The sequence below is a fragment of the Anoplopoma fimbria genome, chromosome 14, assembly GCF_027596085.1.
Source record: "Anoplopoma fimbria isolate UVic2021 breed Golden Eagle Sablefish chromosome 14, Afim_UVic_2022, whole genome shotgun sequence".
NCBI lineage: Eukaryota > Metazoa > Chordata > Actinopteri > Perciformes > Anoplopomatidae > Anoplopoma > Anoplopoma fimbria.
In genome coordinates, this window is record NC_072462.1 from 20,692,174 (window position 1) to 20,714,035 (window position 21,862).

The window sequence follows — 21,862 nt, forward strand, 5'->3', positions numbered from 1 at the left end:
AAACATTTAAGGACACGTGTGTGCCTCTTTGAAATTCAATGATCTTTACCAAAATAGGCCAATGATTTAACTTTAAATCATCAGTTTGACTTGGGTCATACTTTTGTATCTTCGGCCATCATTTCTAGGGGTTATAATAACATGTTAACAACAGAAGTGATTGTTGAGATCTGGGAACACTGGGACATTGAGCGTTCAGTAATTAGGCAGGTTTTTAACAAGCCAACAGTCTACCTGTAAACTGTAAATGTTTGCAACAGACTGTTACCGCTGTCATTTTAAACTTCATTTTATCTACCATATCAATTTGGCCAAAGTGGAGAGTCATATAAAACGTGGATGATCGTTTAACTGCTTGCGTTTCCAACCTGATCTGACATCACAGTGTTCAGATCTCAGTAGTTAACTTTCTCAGATAATTACAAAATCCACATTCATCCCGCTAAATTAAACAAGGAAATAAAAACAAAGGAGATTCTGATGGTCAAAACTCTCCTCTTGACCTTTAGCTCTCACTCTCCGTGCCTCCCTCTCTCTTTAATCTGTCTCACTGTCTCTCTTGCCTCTCTCAAGCTCTCTTTCTTCCAATATTCTGACAAGTTCTGGCAGGCCGACGTACCGACCGAGGACAAATCAATACACCATCTAACAGCTGTCAGCTGAGTCCTCTTTGTGTGTGCGTGCGTGCAGACAAGAGTGTATCTGCTGCCTTGGGTATTGCATTCATTAGTCTTTCCTTCCTCTCGCATTTCCCTTGCTTTTCCCCGACTGTCCTTTTTAGTGTCGATGAGAACCCAATTAATATTTACAATGACAGTGCATCAAGTGAACAAGGAGGGTAAAGAGACCACCATGACATAAGACTGGTGAGGAGAAGTGTTTTAGAGTCCTTGTTGTTCTTTGTGTTGAAAACAGTCAGAGTAAATAGCATCATAGAACCATTTAACTTCTATTTCTACCTGACTTTAATTAAATGCAATTGAAATGTTCAGCCATGCTCTCTCTGTCTGCAACCACGATGTGATCCGTATTAACCTCTACATAGGAAAGTGTGTGTGTGTGTGTGTGTGTGTGCGTTGGGTGTGTGTGTGTGTGTGTGTGTGTGTGTGTTGTGTGTGTGGTGTGTGTGTGTGTGTGTGTGTGTGTGTGTTGGGTGTGTGGATATACCATCCACAGCCTGTCAGTTCCAACAGCCTTGCTCTGCTCTAATGACTAGCTTGACCTTTCACTGATAACTGGATGAATGACACGGCCTCTCCTTCCCTCTCAATTCTGCCCTGGCTCTCGTCTCTTTAGACACTCAACTGGCTGCTTCTCTATCTTTGCTACCAGACTTCTTATCTCTCCGTTTTACAATCCCTGTCTGTTTGTCACAGAGTGTTTTAACTTCCTTTTTATGCTACTTGTTTACAGTACCTAATCTCACTCTTTACTTACACATTTTTCTGCATCTTCATTTGATTTGTCCTTATTCTTGGTATAATTCACCCAGTTTTGAAGCCATATATACATATACATTTAATACATCAAAGCATGTGGCTGGTTGTGTACACTTTTGGTTTTGCTTTTAGCAGTGATGTGTTGTTTACTTTTCCCAAAATCTGTCAAACATAGTTTTTTTGAATGCAATACACATGAGAAACTGTGAGTATTACATTACTTAACTCCTTCTGTTTGAATTCACTGACCACTTTATGATGTACACCTGTAAAATGTCATACAATCCAATCCATCAGCTCTGCCATAAATCTATCTTTAGAATGATGCCAATGATCAGTTTCGATGGACACTGTCAAGGTGTTAATGTAACTGTTAATTAATAATGTTCATAATTGAGGTTGTAGTTTGCAGTGGCGTTAAAATGGACTTCATAAAATACATGCATCTTAATCAAACTCTAAGCTAAAAACCTTTTTCATAACTTTGAACGGCAGAATTTAAAACTATGTTACTTTCATTAATCTGTTTAATTAATATATTTACATTTAAATTTCACACTTTTGGAGAAAGAAATTAAATAAGTAAAAGTCCTGCATGTGACCACTGGAGGGCAGCAGAGATAACCTATTTCACTGTGCGCTGTCTGTGGTGCTGAAACATTCCAATGCTGTCTCTGTCTCTGTTCTTCTGCTTCTCTCCATGGTGCTGAATCATTGGTATAAAACTCTGATTAAATAACTCCTCTGACCTCATGTGACTTGCAAATTAATGAAGACCACCACCATTAAAGATGGTCTAGCGCATTTTGAAGTGTGCAGAAGAATTGGACGGAGCAGAACATCAGTATGTCACATTGCATGAGTAACCATTTGTTAGTGAACACTTAAGTGTGAAAGAATAGGCAAACCAAAAATGTCTTTCTCCTCCTTTATACTGGCCTGAGGCTGACTGTTCCAACAACTGTTGTCAGACTTAAACACAACAGAACACACTTGTTGTCACCGATGTCTATGAAGTCAATTACTGCTAGAACATTGGTGCGTATGGCATCCTCATTCTCCAAACTGTAGTACTTCTTATGATTGCATTGATCTTCAGTGATTGTCACTCTCTTGAACTCTCTTCAAATGTGTGGATTCCAAATTGCCATATATACAAGCTTTGTGAGTCAGGGTTCTCTGAAACTGAAGCAGATATGTCTTTCAAATTACAAAGCAACTGTTAACACTGTCACTCTGTTTAAAACACAGAAATAGAAAATAGAAAAATCAGGAAAAGTGGAGCTCTTTGGTATAAAGAAATGAGAAAAAGCAAATCACAGATTGAATTTGAATTCTAAATGACTACTGATAAAGTCAATTAGAAAAATAGAGAGACAGGCTCATTAGAGGCATTCCACTTAAAGGGATTAAACTGATAAAATTTTGAACTCTTAAAATTGGATTTTACATGACTGGTGAAATGTAAATTTAGTCTGGTGAAATGTAAATGTATTGCATGCCAAATTTCAGCATTTGAACTGACACACCCATTGAAGAACACTTCACTCAGTAGGATTGCCTGAGTTGAAAACGGGAGCCTATATTTTGTTCCAGTTAGGGTTCAATATTGGTGTTATTCTGCCTGTCGTATTCATATAATACAAATACTATCTCATCAAAACCAAAAGCAGCATTATTTGTAAAACAACCTGGGAATTGAGTATTCTTTCTGCACCTGTAAGAAGAGAGCCAGGCTGCAGACAGTGTCATTCACTTCACAAGTCCCGTTCATGTGTTTTCATTCTGTGGTCTCTTTAACCCTCTAGTGGTGCTCAGAGAAGCTGCAGCCACCAAAGGTTAGATCTCTTCTGTTAATGCTTTTATTAAATTACTCTTTGCTGTAGCTAATACAAACACCAGCAGCAAATTACTATAACATATATATTGGTCAGTTACCACATCGACAGTTTCATTCACCCTATGTTGCTTAGCCTTATACAGCTTTGGTTGAAAATGACCAGATATGACAGTGTGTTATTGCAGAATAAAGTTGTACGACATTTTTCTAGGTATATAGTCAATCCCGTGCAAGTTATAAACTTTTTACTGGAGGCTTAAAGTACATGTGTAATAATAACTTTGTTGGCTCACCTTAAGCTCTCCATCTCCAACAATAAAGTTAAAGACTGACCAGTAAAAAAAGACAGTGTTCCACAATGAATCCCTGACAATATGTGGTCCTAGTTTATCTTAGTAATGTTAAATTCAGTCCTGATCACAGTTCAAATCAGGGCCCAGAATGCCATAGGAGCAAAACCACCGTTGGAATATGTGATTTAATATATAGACTATGACATGTTCGACTAAATACTGAATAGGCTTAAAATTGAAATGTAAATATTTAATTTAGGTTGATTGAATTTGCAAAAGGTCACAACTGGACATTTTAATTATTTACATGTTTATGTTATGTCCCTCAAAGATAGAAAAAGTTTGTAACCCAACCAATACCAAACCTATATTTTAATTACATTTCGGTTAGATTCTTAAGATAAAACAGAAGTAGGTATAATATTTCACAACATAACACACTGAAGCTGTGTTAAACTTTTATTTTATTTTATCTTTAACAGATGCTTTTTTAAAAAATAAAAAAAAAGCAAAAAGACATGTGGGACATGGATTTGCTTTTCACTGTTTTTCCAAAAACATACTAGTGTTACATTACATTACTTCGAAATAAAACTGCTTAATGTGCTGGAAACAAATGAGATCCTCTAAAATTTAGAGGATCTCATTTGCATTTTTTCTCTTTGCTACTACAGTTGAGTAGCAAGAGATTAGATTTTTCTTTGAAGTAAATTATTTTTGGCTGTTGTTTGCCTGTAGAAAATGTTTTCACTTGAAATTACTCTGGAAAAACTGCAGATAGAGCCATAAGCAATTAATGAAACTGATTTTATTACTTTTATTTTTATTTATTTATGTATTATTTATCATTTTTATTTCATTTATTTCATAATTAATGTTGTTTTATAGGGAATACTCTATAGGCCATTTCTCTGACGAGATCTAGCTGTTCCGTCCGTGACCTGTAGGTGGCGGCAAAGCGCCGCCAGCACAAGTAGCGTACTACCACAAAACACCACAGAAGAAGAGTCAAGTCTGTGGGTCTGGTAACCAATGCCGGGTGATGGGGTGAGTAACGTTATCGTGATATTTATCGACCGGTTGTGCAGAACTGACTTAAAAAAACACTTAAATTAGACAACATACAATTTAATTATATGTTTTACTTGCAAGCAAAGCGTGTCACATTGTGAAATTCACTGGAGTGACAGCTGCTGTCCGCCTACACAAAGCAGCATCATTTAATGTCACTGCTAGCTAGTTAGCTCCTGGTTAGCTCCTGGTTAGCTCCTGGTTAGCTCCTGGTTAGCTCCTGGTTAGCTCCTGGTTAGCTGTCAGTGACGTCATCGTAGCTAGGTAGGACACAGTTAAAACGGTCTGACTTGTGAATGCCAGTCGAACAGAGATGACGTGCAGACACACAGCAGGTGGATGAAGAACTACAGTAACGTTAGCTAGTTAGCTAGCTAGTTAGCTAATTAAAACATCCTGCTCAGGGGCATAACGTGTGAAGACTGGTGTGACGTCAGCAGTGGCTGGATTCAGACAGGCTGTCAGTGGACTGTGTCCCACATGTTTATATGTCCCCTCTGGTTGCATAAGACAGTACATGAACACTGGTCTCTCACATGGGAAATGAGGAACTGGGAACGTTTAAGAAAATTGTTGTGAAATAGTTTCCTTCACTGTGTTAACATTTAGATCAGGACTCAGGTGAATGTGTCACATTTGGCTTAGTGTCTTCTGTGGTCAATTGTGGTGCTGGACAGGATTATTTTATGTTAAATATTATACCACAATATTATGCTATTTTATTTTAGTGGAGGGTAAAGCCCAACTTTCTAGTCTGTAATGCTCAATATGTGGTTATATTTGAGGCGGAAATATAGAGAGCATATTCATTATGACACTAAAACACCCTCATACTGGAACGTTTCCTATTATATGTATTACCCAATGTGCACTGTAATGTGTGTTGTATTCATTGTTTGTATTTAGATATGTGTATTGTCTTTATTTGTGAGACTATATCTATATTTGATTTTATTCCCATCTTTTCTTGACGCATATTGTCAAAGTCACATTGTCAAAACCTCATGGGAGCTATATTTATTGACCGATAACATTCAGTATTTGTTTCTTAAAATGAGGTGACGTTCATGTTTTACCAGCAGGTATTGCAGTAGATCCAAACAGAACATTTTAGCGGTACACATCTCAACATTTTTCTTTTAATGTAACGTTATATGAGTGCTTTGTGTTTACACATCGGCCCAAAGCCAGACCCCACTCTGCTTCTACTCTTTTCATTTCCCCTCATTAATCCCTCTCCTTCCTTCCTTCTCCAGCCTACCTGACTGTTGCTGATCTTCTGTGGTGCTCGGCCCCCACAGCCATCTGTCAACATGCAAGGATTCTACTCCAAGCTCGACTCCTCCCCCTCCTCGTCCCCGTTGTTGGGGGCGGGCCTCGGGGGCGAAGGTGCTCCCGTACCTCTCAGCCTGGCTGTGGAGACGGAGAAGGCTCAGGCTCTCCTACAGACATTCAGCTCCGCCTCTCTGCTGGCGTCAGCAGGACTTGGTATGTTCTGTGTGGTGGCGGACCACTCCCTCCAGCTGTCCGTCATCCAGAACCACCTGTGGCTGCGAGCTGCCCTGGACAACGCCACGCATGGATTGGTGGGCCTGTGGTCATGGGCGGTTGTTATTGGACTAAGGAAAAAGAGTGATCTGTATGAGGTGCTGCTTGCCGGTCTTCTGGCATCAATCATAGACCTGGACCATTTCTATATGGCTGGATCCCTGTCACTCAAGGTAAGATTTGATAGAAATGTACTGAACATGACAAATCTGCAAGGTGTGCAAAAGTGAGTAACTAATTCATATTGATCACGGAGAATGGCTAAGTCCACTTTTCTTTATCTATTTGAAAATAAATTCAAAATAAAAGGAATCATGACTTTCCGCTCTGTAAGGTTGATCAGTTCATGTTTTGCGATGAGTAAAAAGTATCTGCTGCCCTTTATCAGAGTGTGTAGGTGTTTGCATAATGATGTGTTTGTCTGCCACCATCCATCTTTCATCGTAGCAATACTCAGCTTCTTTTTAAGATGATTGAGCACAAGTAACGAACACTGAACAAGTATTCTTGCTATAGCAGCTTTTCAAGGAGAAAACAATACCAGAGAGAGTGTAGATGAATTGTAAATTATAGTCGTAGCCAGGCTTTTGTCAGTGACCATAGATTATTTAAATTATGTTTTTTTGGAGTATTCTTTTTCAACCAATACCCTCTATAGATGTCATCAAGTGACTGAAGCTACACAGCTGCCATGCCATCTTGCAGATTTGGACCTTTTCTAGTTATAACTGTTCTGACAACTTTTGTTTAATATCAGAGAAAATCTCAACGAGGGGGTGACAACAACAGGGGTGACACATCATTCTGCAGAACTCCTGCAGCACAGGGCTTGCAGTAACACCATTTGTTTCTTGAGTAAAGATGATATTACATCATTATTATGAAAATATTATACTTTGGGGTAATTCCCTCTCCCACTTTCTTGCAGGCTGCTGTCTCGCTCCCTCAGCGTCCTCCTCTTCACTGTTCCTCTCTCATCCCGGTTCTCTGTCTCTCCCTCCGGTTCCTCATGTGGATCGGACGCCTCAAAGACGCTTGGTGCTCCTTGCCGTGGATGCTTTTCATTTCCATGGCAACACACCACGTCCGCGATGCCGTGCGCCACGGCCTGTGGGTGTGCCCGTTCGGCAACACGGCTCCGCTGCCCTACTGGCTGTACGTCAGCACCACGGCAACGCTTCCTCACCTGTGTTCGGTGCTCATGTATTTGACAGGAACCAGGGATGTGATCTCCACCAAACATGGCGTGGCCATTGATGTTTAGAAGTCACCGACTTACCAACAACGTCTCATGCTGATCTGGTATGGATCGTCTCTGGGCAAAAATGATGCTTACGCTTCGCTGTTTGAAACAACTTTTAAGATACTTGACATTAATGGAAAAATCTGAAACTAAGGATCAGATTTCTTTGTCAACCCAGAAGGATTAGGAAACTGTTACTATATGATATTGGAAAACAAAAAAAAACATACAATATGCTTTTCCATGGATTGAGAAATCTGTAAAATAACTATTGGCTATGGAAAGTTCCAGTATGCGTGCCAATCAATTTTTCCTAGTGTTAAGGAAATGTATAAGAACTTGTATCTGGAGATGGTCGTTATCTCCTATAACTGTCTTAAGTGTTATGGAGTGACCCTTTAAAGCTTTGACATATCGTTTTACAGAGTTGTTCATCAACCCAAACCACGATAAGGGACCGGACACTTTATATCACTTCTTGGCCCCTGAACTCCAAGCAGTCTTCACCTGAACTATCACTGTTTGTCAACGTCCTAAGAAGGAACACTCAAGGAAAAGCCCACCAAAGGTCATCCACTAGCTGTAGACACTTGACTTTCAACCTCAGTGTGTATATTATCACTGTTATTTTACTGTGCATTTAAAATTGCTGATCTGCTTTAGTAGTGAAATGAAATGTACTGTACATCATTGTAGAGTACGTTTTAAATCTATTCGTTCCAATGACGGATCAACCATTAATCACCACAGAACACAAATTCTCTTTGGATGTTACCGCCTGTACTAGCCAGCTGTCACCACTCTGCCACCTCAGCATTCTTTCATTTTGCTGCTTGGATGAGCCTTATTTTTTTAAGATTTTCAGATGTTTCAATGCCAACCATTATTGATAAAAATGATTTGCTTGTGTAACCTGGTGGTAATTCTAATTTATAGATTTTTGGTTTTTTTTATATATATAAGTGTCTAGATATTTGCTTTGACATTGTTGCAATTAACTTATTCCAAAGGATCTGTATACTGTGTGCATGGATCCACCTGGAAAGGTGGACAAGTTGTGTTCCCACTGTGTCAATGACAGAGAACTGCTTTTATTTAATTACAATGTCAAACATGTAGGATCCAGAGTATCTTTTTTTAGATTTGTTTCAGTTGTTGCAGCAAAAGCTAAGGATGTAATGACTGTTTGATGGGTGTGTGGTGTCCCAAATGATCTCTCTATTTTACATCAGACATTCAAAAGATTAGGGACCTTGAGAGATGCTGGAAGTTTTCAGGCTTTGCTTGTAAAATCTTTATGTAACTTATTGATAGACAGAAATATAAAATGGGGGAAAGTGTAGTCTTATTGCTGCATTAACTTGCTGTATATTGATCTACTGCAGTTTTTGTGATGTTTCTGTAATTAAACGATTGATACAGTACATACCACATATTGAAATTCATAGTTGGCTTACAGTGGTGAAAACATGACTTGCAGAAGTACATGGACTGTTTATTTAAACTATTTATCTCACATGAATAATATCATTCATTAAGACACAGACCATTTAGAGGTAGGAAGTCATTACACTGTTTTAGATGTAGAAGGATAACACGTGTAGTCCTAAACAATGTTGTATTACTTTTTACATGATGCCCCATATGTGTTAGTACAGTGGATTTAATGGGTTTTAGGAACTTGTAGTTATTTGAATGTAGTTGCTTTGAATATAGAAGGGATGGCGGACTCCTTAAGAGGTTTCTGCTTCTATGTTTTTTAATTGGGACATAATTAGTTAAGCTTGTATGACATAATCACAGTAATCACAAATATCAATCATAATCAACAAATACTTAAGTTTCCATTTTAGTTTTTTAATTTAGTTTCTTAATCTATTTTCTTGTGGAGCTGCAGGTGATTGTAAGGTTGTAACGGTGCCTGTTGTCCATTATGCTGCTGCAGTAAGCTTTAGGGGTTCACAGTTTGCTAATTTGGCACATATAAGTGTGAGAATTTCCTAGTGGGTTGTAGAAAAGTCAATAGGAATTAAATTTAATTATGTATTATTATGTATTAGTTGACTTTTAGAAAGTAAAAGGTTACACAATAGCTGCCGTCCCATTTGAGTCCCCAGTGTTCTTTTGAGTAAAACTGTATCTTTTACTGCTGCTTATGTGACCTTCATTAATGTAATATGTAAAATTTTGCACATTGTGAGGTTTTTGTTTAAATAATGTTTTCTATTATTTGTTGATGTTTTTGTATAATGAAAGTTTGATTTCAATAGTAATAAAGCATAGATATTAACAGGATAGTTTTACAGTAGTGTTCTTTTATCTCAATAAAATATATCATGAGTATATATATTTTTTGTTTCTGCATTAATACATGCTTGACCCACTATGTTATGATCTCTTTATTACTTTCTTTTAACACTTTTGACCTTTTATAAAATTCTTCATGGCATACTTAACTGTGACATATTTGACCTTTTTGCCTTACTAATACATTTAATTTTATGACATTCCATTTTATGACATCTCTATGCCAAACTATGACATTTTTTATGAATGTTCCTATGACACACTATACTTTGACTTTTAAACATGCATGCCAATTTTCATGAGGCTTTTGAGACTAAATATATTAGATTTTTAAGTTGTTTTTATATGTTTTATAATACTTTTACAATTACTTTTATGGCATAGTATACTAGGACAGGTTTTATGACATGTAACTGTAAATTACATTTTGATGCTAACTTATTTTTATCATCATACTATACTATTACTTTTTAATGACAGTACTACACTATTGATTTTTTCAACTTTTTCAAAATACTATTCTATGACTTTTTTTAACATAATATACTATCACTTTTATGACTAAAAGAACACTATCTCTATTATAACTTTTTCTAAGTATTTTAGTCTAGCTTTTTATAGATTCTTTGGGATATACAATACTATGACTTTTATGCTGTTTTTCTACATGCTATACTGTTTTTTTAGGAATAATATAGTAAAAAAAATGTTTTTAGTCACATACTATACTATGACTTTTTTGCGTTTTTAATGACTTTTTAAACATACCATACTATGATTTTTTTATGACTTATATTTAGACATGTAATAGTATGACATTTGCATGACTTTTTGGACATACATTACCTATCACTTTTTTTCACTATTTCAACATACTATACTATGACTTTTTTTACGAGTTCTTTTAACGTACTGTAACATGTCTTTTTATGAATTTTCTCGACATACAATATTATGACTTTTCAATGACTTTCGATATACAATAGAATTACTTTTTAAAACTTTTTTCAACACGCTATACTATGACTTATTTAAACTTTTTCAAAAATATACTATGACTTGTTTTTGTATGTTTTGACATACTATACTATGACTTTTATCAACATAGTATAGTTTGACTTAGATATATATATATATATACACTTATACATTATTTACACTTTCAAGAGTTGTTTCTAAGGAAAAATTATTAAATAAAAAAATTAAATAAAAACTTTATCTTATCTATATTACAGGATCAGGGAAACTAAAGTGTACTGGTTTGTTGTAGATCAGGCATTTTTATATATACAAAAATGCCTGATCTACAACAAACCAAAACCAAAAGCAGATTCTTCTGTAACAACACAGGATAAAACAAACACAAAGATTTATTTGCAGCTCTGACATCAGAAACATTAAACTCATCACAGGTAATTTCATTCTTATTGTGTCAAACATGCTTATGTTGCAACAAACCCAACAATCAAACACACAGGCATCGATACACAGTGAAAACTGAAGAAACGTGTATAAACTGCAGGCATCAGTGACAATTCACACACAGAGGATTTCCAAAAATAAAAGCTCTTAGAGGTACTTGGATTGATTAGTTGTTTTGATATATCAAGCACAAAAACAACACAATTTCTGGTCATCTTTGCCTCTGCTTTGTAATCTATAATTTATAATGCATGAATATTTAGGAGCTCATAAACTTTACAGAGGATCAGACAGAAGAGTAAATAACAGGCACAACATGACTCTTCAAACTGTGTAAACTTTTAAAGTGAATTCAAAAAACTACCAAAATCCATGTAAAACTTATGGAAGAGATGATCTATGAAAAACATGAATCAAGACAGTGAAAATGAATGTCAGATATATACGAGTGGCACGTCTGCATACTGAATTTAAGGAAAAACGCATTAGAGGACAATCTGATGTGCAACGTAAGAAGAAAGGCTTAGATAAAAGCTGGATTGGAAGATTGTCACAATAAAAGGCATTGTCCATCACAAGCTGCGGCGCAATGGAAAATTTCTCAAATAGTGAAAAAAAACACCAAAAAATTGACTTGGCGCTGTTGATGCTTTTCATGTGTTCACTTTGTCCTTGCTTTGTTGTTTTCCAGTAGATCAAGGAATATTTTTAGTGTTTCATATTTTTTTATTAATAAATTTATTAAAATGAATAAACTACTTGCCAGTCATATTGATAAATAAGGCTGCATTTTATTTATAGAAGAGTAATTTCTCTGTAAGTCATGATTTAAACTGTTTAACCAAACGTTTACAAAAAACATGGACCCTTTTCAAGCTGCATTAATATCATTTTTGTAGTGATTATGTAATGTGAAAGGTGGCAGTCATAGTGAGCATAGTGAGAATGATGCCTCATGATACAAAGACTTTTTGAACTTTGTGTTGGTTTTATGGCACATTTAGTGTATGGTTCAGTCACAACCCCCTTTTCAGCAGCAGCAGGCTTCTGTTGTCACCGAACAAACTTTGATAAATAAAACCACTGTTAAGCAACAAATAGCAGACAGACAAAATTTGCATCATGCTTGTGACATGACTGGAACATTTAGCGGCTAAAGAGCAAGATATTTTTCTCAAGAGTTGGGAGAGACCAAAACAGATTTAAAGGAAGCGTGACCATTGGAATAACATTCAGCATAAGCACTCAAACTAGACTCCAATGGGATGAAAATGTTTAACAACTCTGGAGAGTGATAAAATGTCAATGCTGTGTTCTTAGGTAGTTCCACTGCACCAGTTATAAATATTTACTGCAGCTTTAACCACTTGCTAAACTGTAACTTGACTTGCTTCATTAATGAAAGTTGGCGCAAAGGAAACAAATTATAGAAACACAGTATTTCCTGGGAACTTTATAGCAATTATGGATTGGAAGAGAATGTTACTGTGTGAGCCAGCTCCTTTTGATTTTATAGACAGCAAATTTATATTTTGACACACTGAAACCAAACAGTGGTAGGTTTTTAATATGGCACTGAGATCAGCTGTTGCAGGTGACTTTGTTAGCCTTTCAAACGAAAACAGAACATTTTTCTATTTGTGAAGGCATTTTTTTTTTTTGAGTGAACAGCAGAATGAGGTTTGGATCTGTTGAAAACAAACGAATGTTAATTTGGCACACAGGTAGAATTAACATAGGTGACAGTGAGGGGAAACCACAGTACCATGATTATTTAAACTAGGATTATATTCATGATATCAGCAAGCACAACATTTAAATATTACTGATAAAATAATTAAATATTCAAATTCAGCAATTTATAATCTTTAAAATGACCACAGCAGTGTTTTACCATTGACGAGCCACACTTGAAGTATACTTAACATTACATTTGACCAATTTGTCAGCCCCTGGTTTCAGTACAATTTGAAAACCAACCTGCAGTAATCCTACTATTATGCAGCTGTGAGTTGGGACTGCTTTGTAGAACCTCCCCTTAGCTCACTGAAGGACAAAATAAGGATTTAGCTGCCAGCAGGTGGCAAGCGCAATGATAATGTCCGTCGTTTCTGGTGCACTTCAACTTGGCTCAAGATTTTTTATGAAGTAAGGCAGATCAAGGTGTTACTTGATTAAATGAATACTGTTGAGTTGCACTTAAAACAAAGAGATCATCTCAGACTCAGATATTTTTTGACATTGAAATTATTCGTTTTTGGTAAATTCAGATCTAGATGGGTTCTAAAGATGTTTTTTTGCTGTGTACAAGGATAGCATCACGGTACAAAACATGCAGCCTATTGACATGAACTCAGTGGAATTCTGTTATGATAAGGCATGAATTCATAAGGTGTTCTGCACAGCAGCGAATATATGGTCTGTTGTGCAATGAAAAATAGCAAGTGTTAAGCAACAAAAATTGGTCCATATTAACTTGCACTGTTAAGGCCAAAAAGTATTAAACAGTGTCTACTGTACTTCTTCAAGTGTATTTTCTTCATGTTAGAGATTCATTTTGTTAAATTTGTATATTTTGGGTGGGTTAATTAGACAACCGAGTTTAAGAGCACTAAAGCAATGAAGATACAAATTACAAATATGAATGCAGTTGAGATAATTTTCTCGGGGTGTGAGATGTGAAGGATATAACAAAAATATGGCAACAGAAATAATCTGTGTTTTACATTTAATCCATATATATAATTGGTCATGTATGGGGCCTTAAAGCGATATTTCACTTTGTTTGATTATCTGTTATAAAGAGATGAGAGGTCATTACGGAAAATCAGCTGCCCTGAGCTGCTGACGTCACCTGACTGGCATAATGTTGCTGATAAGATATAATCCTCCTCTCCACTCAAAAGTTAATTTAAACTTTTTATCAAATGTGTTTTTTAGGTTTAAGATTATAATTATTATAAGTGTTAATAAAGGTGACATTAATTCCCCAGAGTAGCTGATTTTGTGTCGCTGAATCTTCTCAAACCCGCACAGAGATTAAAGTCTGTCCGCCACAGTGGAATAACGTTTTAAAAGCCAAGGCAGTAGATCAGTTTGGAACAATATCCTGGTCTAGGACACTTTTTTAATGATATACATATATGAAGGCTTTTTTTTTTCTCCACTTCACATGTGCCATGCTGTACCCATATTAGTCAATGCAATACTATCTCTAAATCATAGTAAACTATAAATAGCTAAATGCTATTTTTTGGCATCAAAAGTTAGATAGACAGATGGAATTCAAAGAAAACGTGAATTACTGTATTGAAACATTGCAAACTGTCTTCTTTACTCTGAAACCCTCATCACCTACTTAAGTTAATATAGGAATTATGCTTATAGCCACTGCTAACACTTCCAAGCACTAATACCCTATGTTAGCTAGTTTGTGGCTAGCTAGCCACATGAACTGCTAATCACATGTGCAAACAGGAAGTCTGTAACAGTTAGGTCTGCTTGTCATATCAACATTTATTCCAAGTTTTTTCTCGAAAAATGAGGGTCAACGTTAATATTGTATTTATGAAGTGTTGTTCAAAAGTTTTAATACATGATACTCTTGTACATTATTATCTACTCTGACCAGTCTGGATACGAAATATAAAATACTCCACAGAGGCTATTTAACCTCCTCTGCTTTGTTTTGGGGGTATCTCCATGTTTCATTTACCGTTACTAATATAAAGTTTAATATTGTCGTGATATTTATCTGCACAACTCATTGTGGATTAAGCGGTCATTGCATTAAAGTTAGCTTTAGACGTTAACAAGCTGATATTGGCTTAACAAACAAAACAAGCAATAAGCTGCGAAGGGCACCTCTCAATCAAGTGTCAAATACCTCCACCATGACACCCTAGTCAATATATTAAACACAATTAAGTGCATGTTTAGCAAACAGACAAGCGAAACAAAAAAACTGCTTGGAACGGCTACAGCATCAGAAAACAGTGTGAAACATGGGAAAAAACTGGTCATACAGCCGCTCACTTTGGTCCAGGAGGAAAAGTTTCAGAAGAGGACCAAGACTTAGGCTAATATACACAGACACATAGCCTGACATTAAGCTTTTCATGCCCCAGATCAGACAGCCGAGGCACATTATGTGTCTGACAGTGATGAAACTTACTCATATTACCCTCATATTTTAAAGTCCTCCTAAACAAAGCTCAAAGGCAGACAGGCTGATGCTGTATTACCTTAAATATCCACCAGAGGGGGATAAGGTTGTTTCATAGCCCTCTGACAGACAGTTTGGGAAGGAAAATAAGAACACAGCGGGGAAGAGAAAAAAGAAAGAGGAGCATAAGATGGTTAAGGATTAGTTTTAGTGACAAGAGGGTGAACAGGAGTAGATGAAGAAACATGCACTCAAAGATGACAGAGAGGGAGAAGGTAAAAGAAGTAGGGAATCGTGGCGAGTAGAAAGGGCCGACGACAGAAGCGCTGACTGGTCTCTTCCTTCTTGATCTAGCATGCACATTTCTTCTCATTAGGCTGCACATCGCCGAGCTTTGTGGCCCCGTTCCCATTGGCTGGCTCGGCAGGCGGTTTGTCGACGCACTGCTCCATCCTCTTCATGACCAGGTCCAACAGGGTTATCACCGCCTTGTCCACCTCCGCTCCTGTCGCTGCACTCGTCTCAAAGTACGGGATCCTGTGGGCAACAAGAACAGAATTATTTATTTAAAAATGGTTTTCAGACCATTTCCAAATTATTTTCATCAGTTTTTTTATTGAGTTCAATTAGTTTCATTTCATTTCTATTGGAATCCACATGGGTAGACTTGAAAAATTCATGCATAGACCATAAGAGACAGCAACGATGGACATTTATTGTTTTGTCAAAGCTTCAAAATTATTTTACGTCATGAACACATCTTGAGTAGTCCTCCAAATATTTGCCAAATTGAGCCATTGGTTTATTGATCCGCTTATTCAGTTTAGCAATTAGTCAGCATAGATTTTTAAAAAAACCCACTGTTTCTTATACTAAATGAACCCCAGGAGGCTTTGTAGGGACTGTTTGCTGGAGGGGATTGTTCTTTCACAACATGTTCCGACGCAGGTTTAAACAATCAAACTCGCAGGACAAGAAAACAAAAAGTAAGGATGCAAGTTTTGTGGATTCTGCATTACAAAGACATTAGAAACTCCGACTTTAAACTATATTATGCACACTTGTCGCCCTCACCCTAAGATGTTCATACTGTCCCGTAGACTCTTAACATTTCCCCAGAGTTTAAGATTTTATTACTTCCTGGAACAGAATTTTGTCACCAGTTAACATCGGACCGAGTACTTGGCATGTTGGAATGACATAAGGAAACAATTTAGTTTCCTTGTCTAACAGGAAGTTATTTGTTGAGATATTGTTGGGTGCTGCTCACGAGTCATGCACTGCCTGCCTGTAATGTGGTGTCTTGTTTCACTGTTCGTCTTACAGTTACCTGCTCTTAATGAAATGCCTGCTCTTTACTGTGCCAGTGTAATGTGGGACACTTTTCAACTGCATCAAAGTTATATTGTGATATTAAAAAACCTGTTAAGGGAGTACCCTGCCTCTTGCCCAATGTCAGCTGGGATCGGCTTGAGCCCCACTCAACCCTCTAAGGATAGGCTGTTACAGATAATGCATAGATAATAACAAAAAGAAGCAGAAGAGGAAGAGTCACATGTGTAATTTGAAAGTTAAGGCCCTGTAGGCAAACTGTCAAACTGTCAGTTTGTATAACTGTCCTGACTGTATAAGATGAAAGCAGTTGAAATGTCAACTGATGTAAGTAAGCTGTGAAACGCCTACAACAAATACTGTGCATGAAAAAAAAAAAAACGTACCCGTATTTATCAGCAAGCTCCTTGGCTTGTTTCTCCTGAACCTCCCGCTGGTCGGCCAGGTCTGCCTTGTTTCCTACCAACACGATATCTGGATTCTCACAGTAGGCATTGGCCTGTAGCTGGCCTGGAAATTATTAAAAATAGACAACAGCAGCAAACAAATTCATGCAAATGTAAAACAGGAAAAAAAATGTACTTTGCAAATCTGAATGTGTGACAGGTGCATCCAGGGGGACTAATAGTTTCGAAGAGTTTTTAATGGCACCATAGAGGGATGCTTAAACAAGCTTAAACAATGCAGTTTTTTAAACACACAAAGAAAATATGACGATAGAAACATACTCATCCAGTTTCTGACATTGAGGAAGCTCTGCTGGCTGGTGAGATCAAACATCAGCAGGAACCCCATGGCATCCCTGAAGAACGCAGTTGTTAGGCTGCGGAACCTGGAACACAAATGCCAAAAGAAAAATATTAACACCACAGCTGAGATTTGAAGTAAAAACTGAACTCTGCGGTTCCTGGGCCTCATTGCTGAAGGAAAATTACGAAAATATAGAATTACATTTAAAAAACCTAATCTCTCACTTAATTCTTTTTATTTTGAGGATTCAAAATTAAAATATTAAGTCCAACAAAAATGTTTTTAGTGTGTTTCTTTGGTTTTAGATTTGGGATTTCTCTTGTTTAAAGTGCTTCTCCAAACATGTCTTTTGTGAAATATAACATAGTAAGTAAGGGTAACAAATATAGACACAAATCCAGAATCTATGAATATGCAAATATGAGTCATTTCAAAAGTGTAGCTTCTGGAAACAAGATGTTGATTGAAAGTGAGCAGAAATAAACTTTTCCCATCTTCAGCAGATGAATGTAAATAAATGTGAATAAATTAATATTTTGTATCAACAAGGAAACAAATTACTATGTGCTACTCCTAGTAATTAACCCACGGAGAATCTCCTCAGCTCTACATATACAAAACTTATTTCAACTGGTTGTCTTGGATATCCAACCCACAACTATGCTGTTTTGGTTTAACTCTCACAGCTCTCAGCAGCCTTGTTTTCAGCAGCAGCAGCAAAAAAGTTGTAAAACCCACTGTACACTATTTGATCAGCAACAGACAGATAGTTAGAGACTAGCTGGTGAACATAGTGGAGCATTTAGCAATCAAAGAGACAGATATTTCCCTCAGGAGTTGGAGGATACCAAACATTATAGCTAAAAATAGAGTGAATATTGGACTTACATTTTTCAGGTGGACGCGAACAAGACAAATAAATGCTAATATTGCTACAAATCTGCTGGATGATTAAATAGGCAACTTGTTTCCACTACCCCAAAGTTGCCATACCATCTGTTAATGCAGTTTTAAATGTATAAAATGCTTAGAGACAGAGAAACACTTAATTCAGCTCTATGCAGAACACTGTCAGCGTATTACACCAGCTTATTATTTGGTCAATAATATTTAATCGTCCGATCATAGAAATGACAGATGTAATGCTTTGCTGTAATAGACTTTCGGCTTAGGTCTTAATTAATAAAAACAGGTATGTAATGTATCTTTTGCGGCATGCTGTGCTTCTTGGTGTGACACCAGCAACGACAATTACTCTGTGTAAACGTCACTTACTATTCAGCAAATATGTAATACGCAAACAAATCAGGATAAAGCAGCAGATATGAAGTTGTTTTCACAGCAAACAGTCTGACTAACTAATCAAACAAGTGGAACTACGACTGAAGTCTGTGCTCCATTAGAATATCACGAAGATAAGTTTATGAAAATAGGAATTTCTTCCGTTACACTGAGCTGAAGAAATGAAGTTAGAATTATGTAACTAACACTGACTCATCCTGCAATGAGTCATCAGGCCTTTATAAACAGATCCAACAGATCAAGGCCAGTTCCAATTAAAGACCACACACAAACACACACACATATACATGATTGACACATACTTTACAAACGGGCAAAGAGGCACACTGACACACAAATCTGTTGTTTCTACCTCGAACCATTCAGTGTGATTATACATGTTCGATTTCAGCAATAAGTTATATCATTTCACAGTCTTTTCTCAAAACTGGTTTTGCCATGACTGAAACTTTTCATTGGAGTTAAAGCCAGCTGAAGCCATCTTTCCCTTAGTTTCCAGCTACATCCAAACTAGCCCCAAACTTACTGAGGAAGTAACTCCCGGTTTTCTAACCAATGTCAATACAGTCAGTCACATCAGCTCTGATCTTATCTGTCAGTGGCTGCTACCTAAAATCAACATTTAATAAACGTTTGAATAATGTTGAAGTTACATTCAAAACCTAATATAACAAAAGGGCAGAGAAGATAGGCTTGACTAGCACTGCTATACTTTACATGTTGGTAAAGACAACTGTGAGCAGAAAAAGTTTGAAAAAGTGTGAAAATAAAAACAGTAACTTTGAACTGTAATAATCCTGATGGTAAATGATGAGCAGCCCACCTCTCCTGTCCGGCTGTGTCCCAGAGCTGAAGGTGAACCTTGAAGGTTTTCCCTGCGGTCGTCCCATTGGGGTTGGCTGCTGTGTACACCTGAAGAGAGAGCAACATCACTGGTTTAGGTTTTATCTATTAGTTCTAGGCAATAGATTAAACTAGGAGGGACTTATATAGTGGCGACTGAGTGTAACATATCATATCCTTGAAGAAGTAAATTAACAGCAGATTTGCTGTGTATGACCCCATTTACGGGGCAGCTGTAGACGTTCACTGAGGCCCTGCCCATGTTCTCATGTAGCCGATGACATTTAACACAAAAACAAATAATGAACTGTAAGTAAAATACAAAACCACCTATTCATTTTAAAGTTGCTGTCAGAGAGGATTGACCCTCACTCAACTTTAAACCAACACAGGTCATTCTGGCCACGTGCAAATACGTGCAAGAAGAGCTGAAAAGTCCCTGTTCTGAACTCTCTGTTTGTAGACAATCTGTTATCTGGTTATGAGACATATAGCCACGTGAGTTGGTTGAACAGTGTGGATTCTAATTTGTTCAGTTGGTCGTACCTGGTGAGTTGGTAACGCCAACTAGCCAGCCGTCTGCAGATATCTGGCCTACACAAACAGCAGGGGCAGATAAATCAGTGTGCAGACTTTGATGCTCTAGCTCAGCTCAAACTGACTATTATACTGGATGTCTGCTTCTGACAGTCCATAGCAGCATTGGATATTTTTTGCGTCAATCATGTTTTAGTCTTTCTGTATTTTGCAGTAATAAAAAAAAGAATGATCGTGAATCGTCTGTGCGGTTACCTTGACTCTGTAATGTTTAGTTTAGTTTATTAACTTGATCCCCATTAGCTGATGCCTGGGCGGCTACTAATCTTCTTGAGGTCCACAGAAAGGACACATACATACAATACAATGATGTACTCTTGTGAGCTGCAGCTGGTTGTGTTTGTGTCTCCGGGGTCATTCACACCTATCACGCTCCCAGACGAGGCACTCTCTTTCAAAGCTGCGTCCCCACCAATCACACTCAAAACAGTTAAAAGAACTGTAGAGTGCTTATAGTTCAGTTTTCTGGTGATAACTGACTTCAAGTCGGAGGGAAAATGATGACACTTGTACATCTAACAGTTTGAGTCCTCTATAGTGAGACTCATGGTGCGGTTTCTAATCAAAGCTTACCGATACCTTTTTGTTTTTTCATTTTATGAAATTACTTTAACTTCTCAAATGCATCAATGTTTGATTGTTGTAGAAAATCAATATACTAAAAAAAAGATAATCCCCATTTATTTCATCAAAGAATAAATAAACAAACTCCCCTACGGTCTCACTGACTATTTGGTGTCAGTGGAAATGCAGGTTCAATATCCAGCCCACACTGAAAAAGTGCAGTTCAAGTGAGTCATAATATCTTATTTTTTCAAGCTAAATCATTTTATCAAACATGCATGTAACTTTTCACTGCAGAGTCTTTAAATAATAATAATAATAATAATAATAATAATAATAATAATAATAATAATAATAATAATAATAATAAGAAGAAGAACTGAAAAAATGAACTTCTCATCAACAATAAAAAAGAGAAGTAATATAAGAGATGTGGTTATTGATTCTGTAGCCCTCAGATCCTCAGGGAGTTCCAGTTGCCAAAACACTGCACAGTGGTTTGCAATAGTCACAGACAAGATAGAAAAAGTTAATACTCTGGAAAGTTAACACGCCTTTAAATTGCTAATTACTCCACCGGAAATATGCACTTCCATGTATGTGATTGTTCAACGCAGCATCTATGGCAGACATCTCATTGCAGCTAAAGTATATAAAGTAAATAAAGTAAAGTATACGTATAAAGTAAATGAATGAGCAGGGTGCAGGTTTTTTTTACACAGGCCCCAAATTTGTCTGAACATATTCTTTGGAACGGCCACTCTAACATCCTAGGGGAGCACGAAGCAGAGCATCAATTCAGCTTATTAAAAGATGATCAAAGACACAAGTCCAACTCTTAATTCACTAGTTACCAGTAAAGACCAGGGCAGAGCTAATATGTCGTCTTGATTCTGTACCAACTGAATGTGTGAGACAGTTTATGGCTGAAGACTATGAATTGCATTATTCTAGACAGACACAAAATGTTGTTGATTTAAGTCAGTTTAAAGTTACTACGAGCAACTTTCATTTTGTGTTGTTTTTGGTTATCCATGTGGACCAAAGCGGCAGTGTTTCCAAAATCAACAGAATCCCTTAAGAAAACCTCTTATTTAACAGTCTGCACGGCTCAGTAGTACTCCTAGCGGGTACAAGCAGAGCAGC

At 37.0% G+C, this 21,862-nt stretch overlaps 2 protein-coding genes across 4 annotated transcripts in view; one reads left to right on the top strand and one right to left on the bottom strand.

Annotated features, from left to right (window-relative positions):
- Positions 1-4,584: 4,584 nt before the first annotated feature.
- On the top strand, positions 4,585-9,737 carry tmem267 (transmembrane protein 267). 2 transcript variants are annotated; one of them, XM_054612657.1, is made up of 4 exons: positions 4,585-4,619; positions 5,900-6,364; positions 7,120-7,493; positions 7,860-9,737. In XM_054612657.1, exons 2-3 carry the CDS (start codon positions 5,957-5,959, stop codon positions 7,453-7,455), a joined length of 744 nt encoding a protein of 247 aa, XP_054468632.1. In that variant the 5' UTR covers positions 4,585-4,619; positions 5,900-5,956; the 3' UTR covers positions 7,456-7,493; positions 7,860-9,737. The 2 variants fall into 2 exon arrangements, with proteins under 2 accessions (XP_054468632.1, XP_054468631.1); XM_054612656.1 differs by having other exon boundaries at positions 7,120-9,737.
- A 4,440-nt stretch (positions 9,738-14,177) lies between these two features.
- Positions 14,178-21,862, bottom strand: part of LOC129102541 (ras-related protein Rab-27B-like) — a 46,753-nt gene continuing 39,068 nt past the window's right edge. For both annotated transcript variants that reach the window (XM_054612733.1, XM_054612734.1), the window contains exons 3-6: positions 19,536-19,624; positions 17,389-17,492; positions 17,047-17,170; positions 14,178-15,865 (exon numbers count right to left, since the gene is read on the bottom strand). In XM_054612733.1, the coding sequence (XP_054468708.1) occupies positions 15,679-15,865; positions 17,047-17,170; positions 17,389-17,492; positions 19,536-19,624 (504 nt within the window). In that variant the 3' untranslated portion in view covers positions 14,178-15,678. The remainder of the gene's footprint in view (positions 15,866-17,046; positions 17,171-17,388; positions 17,493-19,535; positions 19,625-21,862) is intronic.

Bases quoted from the DNA above. Each gene is read 5' to 3' on its own strand.
- tmem267 (XM_054612656.1), top strand. From the start codon at position 5,957: ATGCAAGGATTCTACTCCAAGCTCGACTCCTCCCCCTCCTCGTCCCCG. The intron at 6,365-7,119 runs GTAAGATTTGAT...ACTTTCTTGCAG, and splicing joins CTGGATCCCTGTCACTCAAG to GCTGCTGTCTCGCTCCCTCA.